The sequence below is a fragment of the Seriola aureovittata genome, chromosome 3 (genome assembly GCF_021018895.1).
Source record: "Seriola aureovittata isolate HTS-2021-v1 ecotype China chromosome 3, ASM2101889v1, whole genome shotgun sequence".
Classification (NCBI taxonomy): Eukaryota; Metazoa; Chordata; class Actinopteri; order Carangiformes; family Carangidae; genus Seriola; species Seriola aureovittata.
This window is the reverse complement of record NC_079366.1, coordinates 30263271-30284312: the sequence shown is the minus strand read 5'-3', so window position 1 is coordinate 30284312 and position 21042 is coordinate 30263271. Positions and strand designations below refer to the sequence as shown.

The following is a 21042-nucleotide window of genomic DNA, read 5'->3' as shown; positions in this document are numbered from 1 at the left end:
GCGGAGCCGGAAGTGGACGTTGAAGCCCTGAGTGATGTTTCATGTTATTGAGAGTAAACAGAAGTGGACCGAGGACCGAGGGACCGAGGGACCGAGGGACCGAGGACAGAGGGACCGAGGGACCGAGGGACCGAGGACCGAGGAGAGAGGGGCCGAGGGACCGAGGGACCGAGGACCGAGGACAGAGGGGCCGAGGGACCGAGGACAGAGGGACCGAGGGACCGAGGACCGAGGACAGAGGGACCGAGGACCGAGGACAGAGGGGCCGAGGGACCGAGGGACCGAGGACCGAGGACAGAGGGGCCGAGGGACCGAGGGACCGAGGGACCGAGGACCGAGGGGCCGAGGACCGAGGACAGAGGGGCCGAGGGACCGAGGACAGAGGGGCCGAGGGACCGAGGGACCGAGGACCGAGGACAGAGGGACCGAGGACCGAGAGGCTTTTACCGGGTGGTGACCGCAGAGTGACCGGGGACGGCCGCGGTCAGCAGGTGGCAGCAGCGAGCTTTGTACCGAGCACACACCGCCGCCGCTCCGTTCCCCGCCTCCCCTATCCCGGAGTACATGATGGCCAGTGTACCGGTGGTATCCGCTGCCGCTGCTCCGCTCCCGGCTGCTCCAGTGCTCCTGTGATGGTGCAGAGACGAAACACCGGCTGCAGTGCTTCACACGACAGGTACGGAGGGCGGCTGACGCCCCGCAGTCACTGAACCTCCCTCCTCCCCGGGGGTTTGTCTCTGCTTCACCCCCGCCTGCCAGCTAGCTGTCCGGCTAGCCTGCTAGCATTAGCCAGCCTACGTGTAACCCCGCTGGACTCGCCTGACAACATTAGCTTTAGCATTAGCTTTTTGCGCAGGCCGCGGTTATTCTGCGCCCTATCGGTCCTGTCATTGATACTGAAAAATATTTTCGCGCCTCTTGTGTTACCGTTTAGTGTTGCCTTCATTGTCAGCTCAGTGGATTCAGTGCTAAACAACTACAGGCAACGAATGCTCCGGAGCTAAGCTAATGCTAGCTGGCTAGCCCCTGGCACAGCTGCCTGTCGTGACAGCAGGAACAGCGGTGATGTGACATTCCAGGTGAACTACAGCAAAAAAAAGTCTGTAAGAGACCATTTAAACTTTAATATTTAACATTAAATACATGTAACAGCTGCTTTGTAGAAGCACCGTTAAAATCTGTGGGTTAAAACAACTTATCAGAACCTGTGAAGTTTGCTTATCTCAGTCTGCACCGACAGGAATGAGTTGAGACTTTATTTCATGAGTGAATTCAGGTTTTATTTAGGCTGACATTAAAGGAAATCCCTGTTTGAACAAGACTATTTGCGTTGAATCAGTTAAAGCAGTTGTATAATATTGTCTGGAACTCTGGTGCATCTGCAGGTTGATTCATTTCCCTCAGAAAACAGGGCATCAGATGGTATTTAAAAGTTTTAAATGTCATTTACAAAGGTCTTGAATATTTTCTCCCTTGCCGCAGACCGTAACATTAGTTATAACCTCTTTTCTGTGAGGACACTGCTGTTAGAAGTGACAAATGACCACAAATGATGATGTTTGCTGTGTTTTTCAGTCTCTCGTGGTGTTTGTGTTTCTCTTTGTGGAAGTCAAAAGGAAGTTGCAACCACAAAAGACTATGTGGATAGTGATAGACAAATTAAAAACACATAAATGATACTAATGAATTAAAAACAATTTAGAGAATAAAATAAGACCAACAACCAGTAAAAAGGTATGTCAAATAAAAACAGTAAAACGCAGGAATAAAATGTGATTAAAGATGCATCTCATCTTATTTTAACTGAGCTCTGTGAAACAGTCACTTGAAGCAGAGAATCTGGGCCCTGCAGATCTGCGCAGTAATCCATCCATGGATCCATACATGGATCCATACATGGATCCATGTATGGATCCATACATGGATTACTGCGTCCCATTGTGAAATAACAGTGCAGGTCACATCAGAATCGACACTTAACGTTTAGTATAAAATGTGCAGCGTAACCGAACAAACACAGATGCAAAGATCGATTTGTGATTTTAGGAATCGAGAGTCAGTTTCTCTTTTATGTCACCACAGAAATATAAGTTCAGTTCAATGATCACATCAGGATTCTGTCTGTGCCTTTCATTTGCTGATTTGTTGTTTTTCATTATGTTAAAATCTTTTCTTTCTTTTTTTTTTCAAACATAATGAACCAGAAGAGGAAATGCTCCGTGTGAAAGCGTCTTAGTTCTGGATGGGGCTCAACACTTTTGCAAACAATGTATAAATAGAGATAAAAACACAGTAAACACCTTCTAAACATCGGCCAGACCACAGATCCAAAAATATATTTTTCTTGATGTTCCCATGAAAAAGTGACAAGTTTAATCTGTGATGCTCCAAGTCTTATTTTGAAGTGCAGAGCCTAATCCTCCAAAGCAGCACACTTTCCAAAAATATATAAATCGGCCAAATATTTCTATTTTTACTCGACAGAAGACTCAGTGGGCGGCGGAAACGAGCAGCCGGGCGGGATGTGAAGTTTCCACTTTTAGATATTTATTCTGTCTTTGAGAAGATGTTTGTTGTTGTTGTTTTTATGTGAAAGCAGGAGAAGCTTTATGAAAACTGTGGTGGTGGTGAGAGTGAGGCTGAGGACGTTTCCTCTAATCCTCTCATCACTGTGACGGGATTAACAGCAGAGGGTCTCACACCTCCACAGTCCGAGCAGTCAGATTACAGCCGAGCGTCGACACGACACGTCTCCGCTTCACGCTGTGCCGCTCGGTCGGCCTGTTCAAAACTCACCCGTCAGGTCTTTGTAATGTTTTGCCACAATATTTTTATTTAGATTTTAACATCATGAAGCACTTTAACATTCTCCTTCTGCTGGGTTTCTGTGCAGAGAAATGTCACTATAGTAAAAGTGAACAAGCGTTTTTAGACCTCGGTTTGATTTATTCTTCCTTTAGGAGAAAAATTCCCAGACGCAGCACGACTCAGTGGATAAGACAGACGCTGTTATTATCCCTTCCATTATAGAGGATTTCCTACATATTAAAGGCTCTGCAGCATGTATTTGAGAATACACAGACGCGCTTCATTAATTATAGTGAGGATTTAGATTCAACAGATGATGAAGTGAGTGACTCATTTCTGTGAGCAATGCAGTCTGTATTTTTTTCTTTCTCTCTTCTTCTAATCTCTTGTTCTACTTTGCATCATGATAATCAATACACCCCACTTTGTATAGATTACCAATTCAGACTCTTCCACACGTGGCCCCGACCCTCCTCCGTAATAAAGTGTTTAAACCAACAGATGTTTTTACTTTGAACCATCTGATTTTAACGTTAAACGTTTTCACCGTAAATGAAAGATATTGATCGATGATGAACAGCCCCGGTTCATACTGCAGTTCGCTGCTATGACATCATATTCAACTACAGCTACAACAAGCCGATCAGTCAGATAATCAATAAGCTGATAGATCATAGAGCACATCTATTTAGATAATAATTCAGAAATCTAAAGGAAAGTACTTTTCTTCTGTACTTTATTGAGCATGTTTCCACTGTTGCCGAGCTGAGACCAGCAGATTTTCACAGTAAAAGCCTCTCACACCCAGCTGTGAGCAGGTGGTGCAGATGTGGCAGAGGCTGGGGCTGAACTTTGAGTCAGGCGGTGCCAACACGTTGAACGGGCTGCGACCGTGTCGACACACTGAGCAGAGATGAACTTTCAGTTCTGGTTTGAGCTGCAGCAGCTCTGAGCCCGTGTCACTTCCTGCTGCGGTGAAACTGAAAGACGACTCGGTGAATCTGTCAGTTTGAACAAATTCTGCTCACAGATAAAACTTTGATGTTCTACAGCTGCTGGTCACTGTGCTGTTAATCAAACAAACAGAAGGAAACAGTGCATCTGTCAGGGACTATTTTCAGCGGTGGATTAATCCACATTTGGTGAGGGGTGAGTGTTGGGGGCGGGGGGGGTGGAGCTTTTCATCGTCAGTTTCTCATGTGATCTGAAAGCTCATAGAACCTCTGTTGTTTCTCTCTCTGGTTATAGTGAGTAATAACATTAATGTTGTGATGGAACGTCCTTTGTTTTCATGGCAGATGTGGTTTATTCCATAAATACCTTTGTTTCGCTCAGAGTGACAGTCAGACTTCCTTTAGTTGTCTGTTTGAGTCTTTTTCTGAGATTTGTGGACAAGAAGAAAAATACTGAGTTTCACCAGATTCATCCATTAAGTTTGGGCTTAATACTGAGAGATGAAAATGATTAAATATAGAATAAATCACAGCACAAACTCTGAAATGTATTGACAGCCTTATCATGTAATTCTAATTATCGACTGATTATCGGTGTCGTTATTTTTTTAAACCGATAACGATAAAATAAAATCTGAGTAAACGTGTTACTGTGTTAGAGTTTAAAAGGGGAAACGTCTTATTGGTGATAATAATAATAATAATAATAATAATAATGTAAATCTGTTAAATTAAAGATCATCTGCAGGTCAGCAGGTGAATCAGTTCACAGGTGAGAACAGCACTGAGATCAATGAGCTCAGGCTGTTTGCAGCTGATAATCACTAATATTCACTGAGTGATCAGTTTATTAGGAACATTGAACTGATGGAGTCTGATGCAACAGTCCTGCAGTAAATCCTCCGTCATGAAGGTTTTAATCTTCAGCTTGTGTTTAAACAGTTTCAGACAGATGTTGATGATCTGTGTGTGTGTGATACAGCAGTAGTGTTGTGTTGAGATATCAGTTCCAGATGTTGGTTATCGGTCTCCTTCATTATCGGTCATCATTGGTATATATCGGTCTATCCCTAATTCTAATATCAGCTCTGTGTGTGTGTGTGTGTGTGTGTGTGTGTGTGTGTGTGTGTGTGTGTGTGTGTGTGTGTGTGTGTGTGTCCAGCTAGCCTCCGAGGAGGCGAGTCCCAATGCCATGGCCTCCAGCCACGGCTCCTCCCCAGTGCCTCGTCCCGGTGTCGGAGGCCGAGATGGGATCTATCACAAGGAGCGGGATCCCTCCTCCCCTCGCTGCCGCCGGCCCGTCCGCTCCCTGCCTGACGTCTGCCCCAAGGAGCCCACGGGTGGGAAACTGCACTCTTCACCACATGCTGTATCTGTCGGCGTGTGTGTAGACGTCACTCTCTTCGTTAATCATTAGGTCTATGAAGAGAGTGACGCGGCATCACCAAATAAATCAAATAAAACACAGAAGAAGAAGAAAATCTATGACAGTTTTAAGCACACGTACCATTTTAATATCTAAACAATTTTCCATGCGGTCCTGCAGGTGAGGGGCGGGGCCTGTGCGACGGCCCGTCAGTGGTGGCGGAGCACGACAGGTGGACGGTGTACAGCTCCAAGGTCAACCTGCCCGCCGCGCTGAACGACCCCCGGCTCGCCAAGCGGGAGTCCGACTTCTTCACCAAGACGTGGGGGCTGGACTTCGCGGAGACAGAGGTGATGCCCTCCTTCTACCTCCCCAACATCACCAGGGAACACTTCGGGCCCTACCTGCAGGAGACGGCTCAGGTAACAACCTCAGCAGACTCACTGGTTCAGCGCTAGCGAGGGAGGGCGGGGCTTCAGACCGACCATGCATGAGATACCTGTTGTGTTTCTGTTCAACCTCACCTGCTGCAGGTGTGTCAGGAATCCTGCTGAGGCAGTTTGAGCTCCTAATGTTTTTGTATTGTTTTGTTTTTTATTCCTCCGCCCAGCAACAGTCAGAGCGGCAGCCATATTGTTTTCAGGTTGTCCATCCGTCTGTCCGATGAGCTGATTAGATTTTGATGGTTAAAGGTCAAAGGTCACAGTGACCTCATAAGAATGATTGTGGCCTGGTGAACGTGATATCTCCAGAACTCCTCAAGGGAACACAGACATTCACCCGGACTCAAGGACAAACTAGATTTTGGTGGTCAAAGGTCAAAGGTCAAAGTCACAGCGACCTCACAAAACACTTTTTAAGCCATTACTCAGGAGTTGGATCCAGGAGTTTTTCATCAACATTGTGAGAAAGCTTTGACATTGAAGTTCTGAGGAGGAGGGTTTTCTTCTTCCTGAGCACATCCACTGTAACTGGGATGTTCCTGCTTCATTTGTATTTATCTATTATAAATATTCTGAGTATTCTGATATTCTGAATAGAAACGTTCTGAGCGACGCTGCTTTAATGATGTTAATGAGAAATGTTTCTGAACCTTCAGCCTCAATCATCTGCTTTTTCTTTTTTATTACATGTCATTCAAATATATCACAACACGAGAAGGAGGAAGCTCAAACACTGAGGCCACTTTGTTTCCTCTTTTATCACTTAAACGTCTCGGTTACAGACTTTGAGAGACGTTTTGATTCTGGTTGTCGTAGCAACAGGAGCGTTGCAGCCCCTTTTTGTTGTGAAAACTCTTGTGTTACATCAGTTTCTGCCGCAACGTCATTCCCCCGGTTCCTCTGAGTCACTTTCTCAGTGTGAGACTTTGACTCGTCTCAGACAAAAGCCGAGAACGATCATCAGCTTTGTGAAGCTGACGCTCGGCTCCATTCAGCTGTAAAAGACTCTGTAAAAACCCTCAGATCCACTGAGTGAGGGAAACATCCTTTTTTAAACTTCCTGTGAGCTGGTTCAGGTTTTCAGACAAAGTCTCACATGATTATTTCAGGTTTCAGAGACAAAGAATCACTACGACAGACAGAGTGACGGTCATGAAGCGCTCCTCTGAAGCTTCCTGATTTCCCCCGTGAACTCCTTTATCTTAACGTGACCATTAAAAACTCGTCACGTTTCTGTCGTTTAGCGCCACCCTCGGGCTGAACCTCGTGCTCTCTGCCCCGCTGCAGGTGCTGGCTTTGTTTTCTGCTCTGTGATGATGACATCACTGACCTTGTGGGGCTGATTTCTTTGGGGGTTTTTTTTCCAGAGGGAAAAAATCCACGAGCGCTGCAAGACGATCTGTCCGAACAAAGACGACGTGGACGCCGTCTCCAGTATCACCACCAACCACGGTATGAATTATTCACCTGCCGCAGGGCGCCGCTTCCTGTCTGCACACACGGGACGCAGTCCAACACTAACCCGGTGTTCAGCGCCGCCAATCAAATACATGTTTGATTCACCAAGCGTTTGCACTGGAGTCGTTACCATGACAACCCCCTGAGACCTACAGGAAGTAGATATATCAGATATGTGTCTCATTTTTCTGATCAACAACCTAAAATGATTCAGTTTATGATCATGTGACAAAGAAAACGTCAAATCTTCACATGAAGCTGGAAACAAACAAGGAAATATTCTGTTTTGATGATTAATTCATGAGATGCAGATTCATTTTCTGTTGATTAACTGATCGTTGCAGCTTCAACAGACTGATGCAGTTTAATGTTTGTTGGTTTTTATCTGCTGTTTGTTTTTATTGTTTTAAGCTCTTTGTAGCATCAGTGTCGAGATCTCCGGTTCAAACAAACTTTATTAATTTTAATATTCTTTCTATATATAAAATTAATGATCAGCTGAGTGATGTAAAATGAAGTAATGTGCTTCATCTATACGATCTATTATGTTCTGTATTATGTTAGATCGTATTAAATCATTGTTTTTATTTATGTGGTAATAAACAAAAGCTGAAACGGGACTAACAGGTGGAGTAACGTCATGTGACTGATGCAGATCATTTCCTGTTTCCTGCAGACAAATCCAGAGCGGAGCTGGAACAAGTCCCAAAGGTAACTGAGCAGATTTGACTTCAGTGGAGAAATAAACCATAAACTCTGACGTGATGAAGGAAGAAACTCAGTCCAGAAACATGTGGATTTCAACATGTTTATCATCGACGTGTCAAACAGTTGCCCAGGGATACGTCACTCAGTTCTGTTCTGCCGTCTGTTTTCTTCAGATCTTCTTGAAGCCTGACTTTGCTCTGGAGGACCCGGCCACCTTCAACGCCGTCCTGCCCTGGTCGCACTTCAACAGCGCCGGAGGGAAGAGCAGCAGAGACGTGGCCTCCTCCAAGCTGCTGCAGGAGAAGGTGAGTTCACACGTTTCTCAATCTGAAATTCAGCCACACGTTTGTATCTGTCATGTCACGTGACCAGACCTCGCCACGTGAGACTAACGGAGTCACGGCTTCACGCGTCATCAGGAGACTCGATCTCATGAATCGATCAGATGATTCAAATGAAAATGGATTTGAGTCAGAGAACCGATTTATCCTGATCACTGTCAGATTTTATAAAACATTGTAATTAAAATCTTTCTGTTGTGATTCACAGTAACTGACACATGAAGCAGTTTTCAGTTTTTCCATCACAGATCAATAAACGTAATGATCCAGGTTTAACACGTGTTTGTGAAGTAGCAGCGTGTGTTTGTAAGTGTGATGATGTGACTCTTCTCCTCGTCTCCTCCTCGCTCAGCTGAGTCACTACCTGGACGTGGTGGAGGTGAGCATCGCCCGGCAGATCTCGCTGCGCTCCGAGGCGTTCTTTCACGCCATGTCGTCGCAGCACGAGCTGCAGGACCAGCTGCAGGAGACGCAGCGGGCCGTCGCCGTCCTGCGGGGTCGCACCGCCGACATGGATCGCATCATGTGCCAGGGGCCCCTGCGGGCCCTCCGCACCGCTCTGGCCCGCAACAACTGCGTGAAGCTGCACAACAAGCTGAAGCTGATGGCGGCCGTGCACCAGACGCAGCCCACCGTGCAGCTGCTGCTCTCCACCTCCGAGTTCGTGGGAGCGCTGGAGCTCATCGCCACCACCAAGGAGGTGCTGCAGCAGGAGCTGCAGGGGATCCACAGCTTCAGGTGAGGGGACAGGTGTTGACTTCTCACCTCATGTCATCAGGGTTCGCTGGAGTATTTACAGACTGGAGTGCGGACGTGGATGTTGGACACGATGCAGATGAGTCTTTGTCTCCTTTGAGGGAACTTTGTCTGTCTGCGTCCTTACACTGTGTCTGACTCCGCCCCTGACTCCGCCCCTAACTCCCAGCTAATGCTAAAATGAAATTAGCTCTAGAGACCAAAATAGTTTCTGTACCAGGCTGTAAACATGTTTATTTCTGCTGTAAAGTTGGACATTTTAACATGGGAGTCTATGGGGACTGACTCACTGCTGGAGCCAGACTCTAGTGGTCGTTAGAGGAACTGCAGCTTCTGGTTCTTCACTGTTGATGCTTCATGTCAGCCCCAGAGGTTAGCACATGACACAACCTGTGTGTGTGTGTGTGTGTGTGTGTGTGTCTCTCTCTCAGACATCTGGGCTCCCAGCTGTGCGAGCTGGAGAAGCTGATTGACAAGATGATGGTGGAGGACTTCAGCATGTACGCCCGGAGCGACCTGAGCCGCTGCCTGAGGGACGAGCCGCAGGTCCTGGAGAAGGTCTGAACTGACTCTCAGTCTCGTCATGACTCTTGTCTTCGCTGAGTGATTATTTATTTATGTTGTTTTCCCATCATGTGTTTGTCGCCTCCATAAAGAGACGTTTCCTGGGTCCAGAGGGGAAATATAAACCTGCCGCTCGTCATAAATGTGATAATAAAACAGAACGAGTCACTGACGTTAAAAGATTTGGAGTTTTACAGACGTCTAGAGACACGTCACATTCCTATTGGCTGCAGTGGGAGCTGTCACAGCCAATCAGAGTGTCTGACTCAGACTAAAGGGAGCAGTGCTGTTTCACTCTGAGCTCAGTGAGAAGTCGTTCAGAGTTTAGTGCAGCGGCAGAAACAGACAGAAGGACGAGAGGAGTCAGATCTTTAGAGGATCAGAGTTTATATAAAGATAGAAACTTCAAATCACCTCAACAACTCAAACTGATTCTGGTTCACAATGTTTTTATCTCTAAAATAAGGAATACTAACCAGTGTTATACTGTACAGGAGTCTTTGCTGAGTGACGTGTGTGATCAGCTGAGGTTGTGCTGGTTCTGAACATGTGCAGCACATGGTGAAACTTTTAGAAATGATTATAGAAAACATAAAGGTATGAAAAACTAAAGGGTTTAAAACATCAAGATAACTCAGTGGAAAAGAAAGTTATCCATCAGCAGCTGCCACTTAATGAGAATTAATCTTTATTGTCTGGATGTGAAAGAGTCAGGAGGAAAAAAAAAAAGGTTGAAAATTGGAAATAAGAAAAATATTTGAAGCCAGTTAGTGAATTAAATTTCCATCTCAATGAAGAAAAGAATAAATAGATGAGAGGATTATGTTGAGCTCAGCTCTTCACTGATGTGACTTGTTACATATTTAATGGATGCTGTGCCCATCACAGGTCAAACCAAACGCCGTCTCCCAAAAGGTGGGCCACACACACACACACACACACACACACACACACACACACACACATTTAATTTCCGTCAAATTCTTGAAATCCTCTGCGGTGGTGAAATCATCAGCGATCGATCAAATGTTGAAATAATTCTTTGTTTGTTTTAACGTGCGTGGAGCGCCAGGTGGGCGGGGTTAATTGAGCTCAGATGGTGTCAGGTAGCTCTCTGAAACATGAGTAAACAATGTGATGAATCCAGGCGACCTCGGAGCAGGTCAGAGAAACACGTCGGTGCAGATGATGTCATCGCCTGAAAAAATGAATCATTTAATCAAATTCTCTGTAAAAAAAATTAAATTAAATTAAATTTAGTTTCAAATAAAAATAAAAAGTAATTTTAAGAAATCTTGGTGTCAATATTTAGAAAAATAATCATGTTTCCATTTCAGCTCCAATCAGTTTCATCGTCTCCATGGCGACACGGCCCAGTCCTGACTGATTATTGATCTGTTGCTTGTGCTGATGAAAGCGCTCTGATCTCAGCTTGTGGCGTTAATCTGAAATCAGCTCAGGGATTCTGGCCTCAGGGTTTTGTCTTTTTTAATTGGTCATTTCTTGTTTGTTTGTTTGTTTGTTTGTTGTTTGTTGTTGCAGGAGCGCCTGGAGTCGCTGGTGTTCGGCCTGCTGAGGCAGAGGAAGCTGGACTTTCTGGATATTTACAGCGATGAGATGATCTTGGCGGCGAAGGCCATCGTCGCTCAGGTGAAATATTTACGTTTACCTGCGATTCTCATTTCAGAGCAGCTCGTGATCAACAACACGTCAGTCTGTGTGTCGTGGTTAAACTCACTGTCGTGTGTGTGTGTGTGTGTGTGTGTGTGTTTACAGTGTGTGGCAGAAAGTGTTTTGCACATAGAAGAAATTGACACTGAAGTCGTCACTAAGTAAGTGGAAATCTGCAGCAGGAAAACTGATGAATCCTTTCTGGACAATCTGCACGATGTCTCATTAAAAAGCCGTTTCTGTCACTTCTAGTGTGTGAATTCATAAATATACAGCTGTTTCTAACGTTCCACATCTGTGCGAAGGCTAGCTGACCAGATGCGTCTGATGACGTTCCCTCAGTGGTTTGAGGTGCTGAAAAACGTCTTTGAGAGTTTCCTCCTCTTCCTGCAGAGGATCAAGGTGAGTGTCAGAAACAGCGCCAGCGGTCACACCTGAGAGACAGTGATGTGTCCGATCTCACCTTTCGTTTCCCGTCCGTCCGCCAGGCCACTCTGAGCGTGATCGGAAACGTGGTTCTGGAAGTTCTGGACTCAAATCAGAAGAACCGGCTCCTGGAGGAGGCGGGTTCAGGTGCTTCAGGTCAGGAATCTTCCCAGGGCTCGTCGCTCCTGCAGGGCGAGGCCGAGCTGGCCTACCTGACCCACGAGGGTCTGTTCATCAGCGACGCTCTGAACGAGGCGCAGCAGCAGCAGCAGGCCGCGGCCCAGGACCAGAGCTCCGCCGCGGGCTCCAGGGTCCAGCAGGGCCGGGCGGAGGCGGCCGGCTGTGACTCGGCCTCAGAGAGCTTCGTCGGCAGGGACCAGAACTTCATGTAAGATTCTCTTCTCTTTAGAAATCATGATGAGACCTGGAGCAGTGAGATCTGGTTCACAGGTTTCATCAGTTTCAGTTTCAGCAAACATTGATCTATTCCACTTTCTCTTAAATGTGTAAAGACAAACTTAGAACTTGTTTTAGAAATGTAGGAAGGTAGAAAACGTCGCTTTTCAAACAGATGATAATTAAACTCGTAGGTGTTTTTCACTTTTTTTGCACGAGATGAAAAAAGAAACTGGATCCACTGAAGCAGCCGACACGTGTGTGTTATTGTTCGGGTGTGACAGTTCGTTGTCAGCTGTTTTCAGCCGTGTGTTGACAGCGAGTGTGTTTGTGTTTGTGTCCAGCTCCGGCGAGAACATGATGCCCACTGAGCTGGAGATGAACCGTGTGATCAACAACAGCCAGGAGCTGCTGTACACGGCGTCCGACGTCAGCCACGACCGCTGCGTCAAGGTCCTCACCGCCAGAGCAAAGGTACAGTCCCACCAACACGGATGACCTCTGACCTGTCTTTTATTTAAGGCCTCAGAATTCACCTGAACTCGGTCTCCACCTCCGACAGGACGGATCTCTGGAGCGTCTGAACTCGGCCGAGTTCGTGTGTCTGTCTCAGGCGGTGGAGGGCTTCGTCAGGGACACGGAGGAGCTGTGCGGCAGGCGCAGCGTCTCCCTGAGGGGGGCGCTGCAGAGCCAGGCCAACCGCTTCGTCCACCGCTTCCACGAAGAGCGCAAGACCAAACTCAGGTAGGGAACCTGCAGCTCGGTGTGTTCGGTCTGGACTCTCTGAGGTCACATGACGGAAAGGTCGCAGCTGGAAGCGTCTTCTGAACACGTGAGCTCAGACACGTCGGGACAGAGTTCATGTGCGTCACCAGAGGGAAGTTTGAGGCGCAGCAGCTGAAGCTTCTGTTAAATTTCACCCCTGATTCCATCATGTTGAATTAAAAATAAAAACAATCTTTATATATAGAGCGAGTTCCTAAACCCGCGTGACAAAGTGTTTAACACAAAGCAGATGCAGGTCATGTGAGGCAACAATTAAAACCAGCAGAAACACAAGGAAAGAGTTTTCAGTCTTTGTGCAAACAGACGGAGGCAGAGTCACCAGCGAGAGGCCGATCAATAAAACTCAATAAAACTAAGAAATAAAGAGATTTAAAAGAGGTCAGAGACTCTGCAGCTGCTTCCACGGTTTTATTCCTTCCTCTTCTCTGCGTAGAAACACCCTGAGAGCCGTGACTCATCACTGGGTTTGTGTTGTTGTGTGTCCTGATGATGACGACGATGGTTGTTGTTGTTGTTGTTTGCTGCAGCCTCCTCCTGGACAACGAGCGCTGGAAACAGGCGGAGGTTCCCGCCGAGTTTCAGGACCTGGTCAACTCCATCGCTGACGGCAGGATAACACTACCAGAGCGCAAAACCCCAGGTATCCACAGACCGACGCCTCCTCCTCCACAGCGCTCTGCTGCGTCGTCCCGCAGCAGGAACAGCTGCTGTTTGCTTTTGTAGACGTGACGTGTAGAAGAGACATGCTCAGATATTAGACAGGAGAACATGAGCGACCTGATCAGTGATCAATGATGATGATTACTTCTCAGAACAAACAGAATATCATGACACAACAACACGTTTCCTCCTGCAGGTCCAGAAGACAGGAAGCCGACAGAGTTTCTGCTCGTCAACGGGCAAAAATACGCCGTCGTCGGGTGAGTGTCACGCCGCTGTCACACAACAGAAAAACTTTAACATGAAACTTAAAGCTCCATGTTTCTTCTTCGGTCTTTTATTTGAAGTGTTGATCCATCAGAAGATATAAAAACCATCTCAGTGTAGTTTTACATCTCCTCTCTCAGGCTTCTCTCTGCAGCTCTAGTAACAACAGGTCTGTGAGCCAATCAGAAGAGAGGAGGCTCTGAGCCTCTCTTCTGATTGGCTGACTGTTTTCTGAGTGATCCAATAAAAATAAAGCAGATATCAGGTAAAAACACTCAGAGAAACCAAATCCTGTAAAGGTTTGGATGGTGGGTCCAGGTGGGCGGGGCTTGGTGACTGCTTTGTTGTGACATCACAAAGTTCCAGAAGTCCTGACGGCTGATTTTAAGGCTCAGTTTCTGAATACAGGCTGTGTGCATTTCTCTGTGGACTGAGGCTTTGATACTTTCACAGTATTAATATAGAAGCTAGAGCTGATCTATAATCACACTACACATGGACACAGACCTTTACACTGGAGGAGCTTTAAGTCTGAATAACATGTATAAAGTCGTCTTCCTGTTTCCTCAGGACGGTTCTGCTGCTGATCCGGATGTTTCTGGAGTACTGTCACTGCGTCAACGACATCCCGTCGATCGCCACCGACATGTTGACACGTCTGTCGGATCTCCTCAAGGTAAAACTGAAAAACAAGTTTTCACTTCATCTCAATCAGTTGTGTTCACATTTGAAAACGTTGACTTTCCGCCTCCGTCAGGTGACGTTTCCATAGCAACCTGCAGCAGCGTGACGTCATCGCAGTGTGTGTGTTTTTAAATCAGGTCTTCTCTTGTGTCTCTGCAGCACTTCAACTCTCGGAGCTGCCAGCTGGTTCTGGGAGCCGGAGCGCTGCAGGTCGTCGGCCTCAAGACCATCACCACTAAAAACCTCGGTACCTAGCAACAACAGCAGCGTCACACACCTGTCACCTGAGTCACAAACACAAGTTCTGATCTTCCTGTGTGTGTGTGTGTGTGTGTGTGTGTGTGTGTGTGTGTGTGTGTGTGTGTGTGTGTGTGTGTGTGTGTGTAGCATTAGCTTCCCGCTGCCTGCAGCTGGTGGTTCACTACATTCCCATCATCAGAGCTCACTTTGAGACCAAGCTGCAGCCCAAACAGTTCAGCGTGCTCAGACACTTCGACCACATCACCAAGGTAACGCACAGGAACCAAAGCACATAATCAATAATCAACACACACGGCCTCTGTCAGTTGAAAACTCTCTTTTCCTCGACGCCTCGACTTTTAAAGCGTCCTGGTAAAAAGCTGTTGGTTGTGTTTCTGAAACTGTTTGTTTGTTTGTTTGTTTGTTTGTTTGTTTCAGGACTACAACGACCACATAGCAGAGATCTCTGCTAAACTGGTGGCCATCATGGACAGTCTGTTTGAGAAGGTTTTATCAAAGGTAAGATCAGATCAAAACAGCTGTTTCGGAAACTTTAAAAAGACGTTCAACGAAACAATCCAACATCTGTTTGAATGAAGCTTCGTGTAGAATATTTTCATCTTCATCTTCCAAGTGAAGATCAGATCTTTCTGATTCGCTCAGCTCACCTGCGGCTGCGGCGTGATACAGTGCGAGCTGCAGCTGCGCTTGTGCGTAGGAATACGTGAGAAAAATGTAGTGCCAAAGGAAAGTGCTGTTTTCACGGGGAGATAAAGAGCTGAGTGTGTATGTGCTGTGTACAGATGTGTTGGGTCATGTGACGTCAGCAGGTTGATGATGATGATGATGTTGTTTCCTCAGTATGAAGTGAAGGCTCCGATGCCGTCGGCCTGTTTCAGGAACGTCTGTAAACAGATGGCGAAGATGCACGAAGCCATTTACGAGCTTTTACCTGAAGAACAGACTCAGGTGAGACTCAACACAACAACGTGACAGAAACACGTCGAAGCTTCACTGACCGACTTCCTGCTCCGGAAGTCGGTTTGAAGTTAAAGAAAAGACTTTTTGTAAACGTGTTGTGACATCAGACTTTCATTAGTCTCAGGAATCAGTTTGATTTCACCTTCGACACGACGGATAATCTTTTATTTGTTGTTTTTAATCAAAGTTCATCAGCTTTTAGTCAGAACTTCAGCAGTAGAGGAACGTGTCCGTCACTTTTATCAGAGTCTGAACAGAAACAGAGACAAAGATGATTATCAACAGGATTTCTGTTAAAATAAAGTGAAACTTCACACTGAACTTCACCAAGAACATTTTCATATTCTCGTTTCTAAAACTGAAGTTTGGTGACGACTGATCCACCAAACTCTCAAACCTGCTGTTGAAGCAGCTGCTCGTTATGATTGAAATGACGATCAGATCTGTAGCAGCTGTGTGACGGTGTGACTGAGCACGAGTTGCCTCGTGTTAATTGGACCAGATGTTTGAGATCTGATCTGTGTGTTGTTGAAACTGTTTCCTGTTCAGATGTTGTTCCTGAGGATCAACGCCAGTTTTAAAATGCACCTGAAGAGGCAGCTGGCCCGACTCGGGGTCGTTAACGATGGAGGACCGCAGCACGGGTAACACACACACACACACACACACACACACACACACACACACACACAAGCTTTTCACTTCCTGTTTGACTCTCATTTAAGGAGGATTTGGTTTTAGTTTGACATTAGTTAAAGTCAGTGAGTTTCAATCTGATGAAGTGGTTTAGTTTTTGCTCATTTCCTGTAAATAACAGTTTGATCATTTTACATAACTGTAAAGTTTTCAGAGCTTTTCCTCTGTTCATGTTAAAAAAAAGAGACGTTTCTTTAAATCTCCTGATCACAACGTGACGATCAAAAACTGCAGAGAGAGAGAGGAAGTTGATTCGTTAAAGGACGGAGAGTTCAAAGATTTTATTGTTGTGGCTTCATGATCCAAAACTTTAGTGAGGAGCATCAGCTGTTGTTGTTGTTGTTGTTGTTGTTGTTGTTGTTGACATGTGACTGGTGCTGCAGGCTGGTGGTGGTGGACGTCGCCTTCTACACGGAGAACGTTCAGGCGCTGAGGAGCCTCGAGCGGCTCGACCTCAACATGGCTGAGATCTGGGAGCAGAAGAGGTGATGGAGGGGGGGCGGAGCCAGACGTCCAGGACCGACCAACTGACCGACTCGGTGACGCAGGGGCCGACCCTCCTGGGGGGGAGGGGCGAACTGCGCCCAGGCTGAGGGTGGAGGAAGCCCGGAGGGACCAAAAAAAAAAAAAAAACTCAAACTGGAGAAGAAGAGCGGCAGAAACACGCCGGGGCTTCCTTCCACCTTAAAAGACTTCACCCAGTAACACACAGCGCCTCCTTAAAAACTGCTGCCACCTCATCTCACTGTGCAATTCAACAGGAAGTAGTAAATTATTAGAGATGGTTTTATTGGAGGTGATGGGGTAATTTATTTTTCTGTCGTCTCATCTGTGGCGGACGTTTTTTCTCCGGCGCCACGGCAACGACGGAGCTGAAGGGAATTTTTAACATCGACGACACTGAGGCCGAGTTTTCCCGCCGAGGATTCAGGGCTCAAGGGATGAAATGAATCGTCATGGAAACGTTTTCCCTCCTTCCTGCTCCGACAGAATCATCAGGGTTTCCTCACATTTATTTTTTGTTGTTTGTTTGTTTTTTTCCCGATCCTCATTCAGCAGCTGATTTTTGTTTGAGTCACCATGGCGACGCAGAAAATTTCAATCTGACATTTTTATACGTGAAGCGGGAAAATGTTTCCGACCCTGGAGGAACCCTGACGCAGCAGGAGAGAGCACAAAGGTGGAATTGAAGAGTTCACTTCCTGAAATGTTTCGATCAACACAATCCAGACTGTGAACGCATCACAAACCCCTCAGCCACATCCTGTTGTTACCAAAGTAAAACACCTTCTAATCCGGGAATTCAACTCTTCAATTGCATTTCCTCCCTTTAATCAGTCCGATCCTGCAGCAAGTGAAGACCCACAGACGAAGGGGACGTGTTGTTTTTGTTTTTATAATTGCAGAACATGAAGCATGAATATCAGCTGTTAAACTACTGTTGACCCTCTCCCTCCTACTGTACTTTAATTTCATCTGCATGAGCTTTTTGTTTCCTCGAGGCTGAAACGACACGACGGAGCAGAAAATCTGATTTAGCTTCTTTTTATTTTTTATTTTATTTTATTTTGAAGAGGAAACGAAACTCTCAGGATGTTTCTTCCTCTGTGAGACGATCAGTCAAAGCTGCACAAGGTGACGTTTTATTGTGACAGTTACTTTCTCATTAATCAAACTTCCTGTTTTGGTTCGACCAAAAATAAATTCACAAATCTTTATTAAAAAAACGATCGTAACCTCTGACCTCACGCTGCTGCTTCCAGCTCCTCGAGTTAGAACAGAGTCACATGACTGAGTCAGATAAACTTCTTCTGCTTTGTCTCTGCTAATTTCAAAATAAAACGCCATCGAACACACAGAGCGCTCAGTTGTAAACGAGCAGATGATGTAACGCAGGATCATTAACGGACGTGTTTATATTTACCACTGTGCGGTTCAGCTTTCTGTACTTAAACACAGACGTCCGACATTTATGAGGAACACCTCAAACGCACCATCAGACAGGTGAGCTGTGGTTAGGTGTAGCAGAGATAACTGGTTAAAGGAAACACGGCGCTGGCGAGATGAAAGGCGTCATCACAGGTGTCGTGTGTTTTTTTTTTTTTTATCACCTCCACCCTCAAACCGGTGCTGAAACCAGTTCTGTGCTGGTGTGGTTTCGGAGTTTGATTGGCTGCTCCGTCACTCACCTGTGATGTTTTTGAAGTTACACAGGGGTGTAGTGACTGCAGCCAACTCCCAGTGAAGCTCCGCCCACCTGAACTCACCTGTTCCTGCCTCACCTGGTGCCAGAGTGCAGCGTTCTTTATAAAAAATAAAATCAGATTTTCTGTTCCTGAGTGACGTCCAGCTGCTCTGAGCTCCAACCAAACAAACACATCTGTCCAGCTGTGGTCTCATCACCTCCACCTGTACAGCAGAGGCCAGGTGAGTCACTACAGAATAACACCTTTAACAGTCAACCGATGAGTTAAATTGCTGCAGCCGTCCTGGGACAGATGTGCCCGGGTGAGTCCTGTACGAACAGGTGAGCCGGTCTGTACAGGTGTGATGAGACCGCAGCGTCGACTTCCTGTCCGAGACTCACCTGAGAACAAAAAGCTTCAGAAGTGCCTCCTTTTGATCGACTGTCAGAGACGACACATCTGAGCTCTCCACTACAGTGTGCCTACCATACCACTGTGTGTGTGTGTGTGTGTGTGTGTGTGTGTTGTGTGTGCCTGTGTGTGATAGAAAGAGAGTGTGTGTGTGTGTGTGTGTGAGAGTGTGTGTGTGTGTGAGAGAGTGTGTGCGCGCGTGCCTGTGTGTGATAGAAAGAGAGTGTGTGTGTGTGTGTGTGGTGTGAGAGAGTGTGTGTGTGTGTGAGAGAGTGTGTGTGTGTGTGTGTGTGTGTGTGTGTGTGTGTGTGTGAGAGAGAGTGTGTGTGTGTGTGTGTGTGAGAGAGTGTGTGTGTGTGTGTGTGTGTGAGAGAGTGTGTGTGTGTGTGTGTGTGTGAGAGAGTGTGTGTGTGTGTGTGTGTGTGTGTGGACCCTCTCTGTCGGGTGTACCTGAGTCTGGCCGTGTGTCTGAAACTCTAAATGTCTTGAATCCTTCAAACTTGCTGTGATTAAAACAGGATGATGGAGCGACTCCGTGTCTCCGTGTTTTTCTTCTGCAGGTTTTCAGCTTCGTGGCCGTTGTTCCAAACTTTATCGACAACGTCACGAGAGACGTGTGAAACCTAACCTGAAAGAAATCATCAAAACTTGAATTTTAAATTCTTTAAAAGGCAAAATAACATTTTCTGAATGTGTTCAGCACAAATAAAATAAAATAAAAACTAATGCACAACAAAAATCACATGATGCTCAGATGACACGTGTTTTTTTTTTTTATTGACATGAGACAGTTAGCCGGGTTGGGCCGCAGTCGGGCCGGAGTCGGCTCGGACTTTGCAGCGATTGTTGCAGTAACAGCGAGTTTCTTCCTGAAAAGCAGAAAAGTGCGTCAGGAGGAAGAACGAGGAGGAGGAGGTGGTTGACCTTTGACCCTTTCAGGCTGACTTCACATTGAAATGGACACCAACAAGCTGATTGTCTCTGTAACAGGTCGTTCTTCAAGGTGCAAATGGCTTTGGTTTGTTGTGGTTTTTATTTCCCAGAAGGCCTCAGTGGTCGAGGATGCGCAGGTTTCCTGAGACGATCTTGTTCTCCAGCATCGCTCCGGCGGGAATATCGATCCGGTCGCCGTGATTCGCGATGATGATGACGGTTCCCTGGTGGAAGTGAAACATCGTTAGAGACACAGTGTTTCCTTTGCAGCTAACGATGGTTTTCATTACAATTAATCACAGGAAAAGGCGACGTTATAATTTCCCTGCTTCTTCAAACGCCTCGTTTTGTCGGAGCAACGGTTCAAAGGAAAACAACAAATCTTCACGTCTGATTGTTGCCTAAAAATATTATTCGATTATCAAAATAGTTGCTGATTAATTTTCTGCTTCTGTTCCAAATTGTTAATAATATTCAATCATTTCAAATCTCTTTTCTCTCACGGCGTCTTGAGCTGCTGGAGGTTTTTGATTTGAAGTGAATTGATCCCATCAGATCAAAATGTGACGACTATTCACGAGCATCTCGCACAACCCCACGTCAGATAAACCCAAAGCCGTGAGGGGTCAGAGGTCGGCGACAGCGACTTGCTCTTTACCTTCAGAGAGACGTTCTTCCCGAAGGTGACGTCTCCGGACACGGTCAGGTGATCCAGCTCCAACATGTCGGGGATGCTCTCGAACCGAGCCAGAAACTGCTGAACCTGCAGGACGACACGCTTCGGTCACACGCTGGGACTTTATTCAAACTGCACCATTTATTTATTTATTGTTATCGATTATCTCCATGTCGAGGCCAGGTGTCGTTACCATGGAAACATTCAAGGTGCTCTCGAGATAAACATCCTCTTATCTGATGTAATAAATGTGTTTGTCACTTCAAATTATTGAAGAACTTAAAAATTATATATTTTTTTAAATCATTTGTACAAGAAAATAATGCAAAAAGATAATAATATTAAAACCTAATAAACATGATTATAAGAAAAGTTAATGCTTAATGTACTTTTATTTCTTTAACCCTCGCAGGACACACTCATCCCTCCGTCCTGCTCCAAGTAGAAATGTTTCAAAAAAGTCAAAATAATCTCATTTCCTAAAAACTTGAACTTGGCGTCAGTGGAGAACGTGATTCGTAAAGGAAGCTCCAGTGTTTCCTTTGCTAAAGGAGACGAGGAAAGGAAGCATGAAGCTCCTTTCATTCATCAAACAAACACTGAAACATCAAGACGACAAAATGATGATCAGA

At 46.0% G+C, this 21042-nt stretch overlaps 2 protein-coding genes across 4 annotated transcripts in view; one reads left to right on the top strand and one right to left on the bottom strand.

Moving 5' to 3' along the window:
• The first annotated feature begins 414 nt into the window (after positions 1–414).
• Positions 415–18989, top strand: vps54 (VPS54 subunit of GARP complex). Of its 2 annotated transcripts, XM_056371745.1 has the most exons (24): positions 415–676; positions 4924–5101; positions 5308–5549; positions 6938–7022; positions 7705–7739; positions 7910–8041; positions 8430–8815; positions 9265–9391; positions 10286–10312; positions 10940–11047; positions 11174–11229; positions 11374–11470; positions 11557–11882; positions 12235–12364; positions 12453–12634; positions 13204–13316; positions 13533–13596; positions 14174–14279; positions 14447–14534; positions 14675–14796; positions 14966–15046; positions 15389–15496; positions 16058–16152; positions 16588–18989. In XM_056371745.1, exons 2-24 carry the CDS (start codon positions 4954–4956, stop codon positions 16691–16693), a joined length of 2964 nt encoding a protein of 987 aa, XP_056227720.1. In that variant the 5' UTR covers positions 415–676; positions 4924–4953; the 3' UTR covers positions 16694–18989. The 2 variants fall into 2 exon arrangements, with proteins under 2 accessions (XP_056227720.1, XP_056227721.1); XM_056371746.1 differs by lacking the exon at positions 10286–10312.
• A 567-nt stretch (positions 18990–19556) lies between these two features.
• Positions 19557–21042, bottom strand: part of LOC130166263 (UTP--glucose-1-phosphate uridylyltransferase-like) — an 11733-nt gene continuing 10247 nt past the window's right edge. For both annotated transcript variants that reach the window (XM_056371744.1, XM_056371743.1), the window contains exons 9-10: positions 20393–20497; positions 19557–19958 (exon numbers count right to left, since the gene is read on the bottom strand). In XM_056371744.1, the coding sequence (XP_056227719.1) occupies positions 19851–19958; positions 20393–20497 (213 nt within the window). In that variant the 3' untranslated portion in view covers positions 19557–19850. The remainder of the gene's footprint in view (positions 19959–20392; positions 20498–21042) is intronic.

Bases quoted from the DNA above. Each gene is read 5' to 3' on its own strand.
- vps54 (XM_056371745.1), top strand. From the start codon at position 4,954: ATGGCCTCCAGCCACGGCTCCTCCCCAGTGCCTCGTCCCGGTGTCGGA. The intron at 7,023-7,704 runs GTATGAATTATT...TGTTTCCTGCAG, and splicing joins CAGTATCACCACCAACCACG to ACAAATCCAGAGCGGAGCTG. The intron at 11,883-12,234 runs GTAAGATTCTCT...GTTTGTGTCCAG, and splicing joins GGCAGGGACCAGAACTTCAT to CTCCGGCGAGAACATGATGC.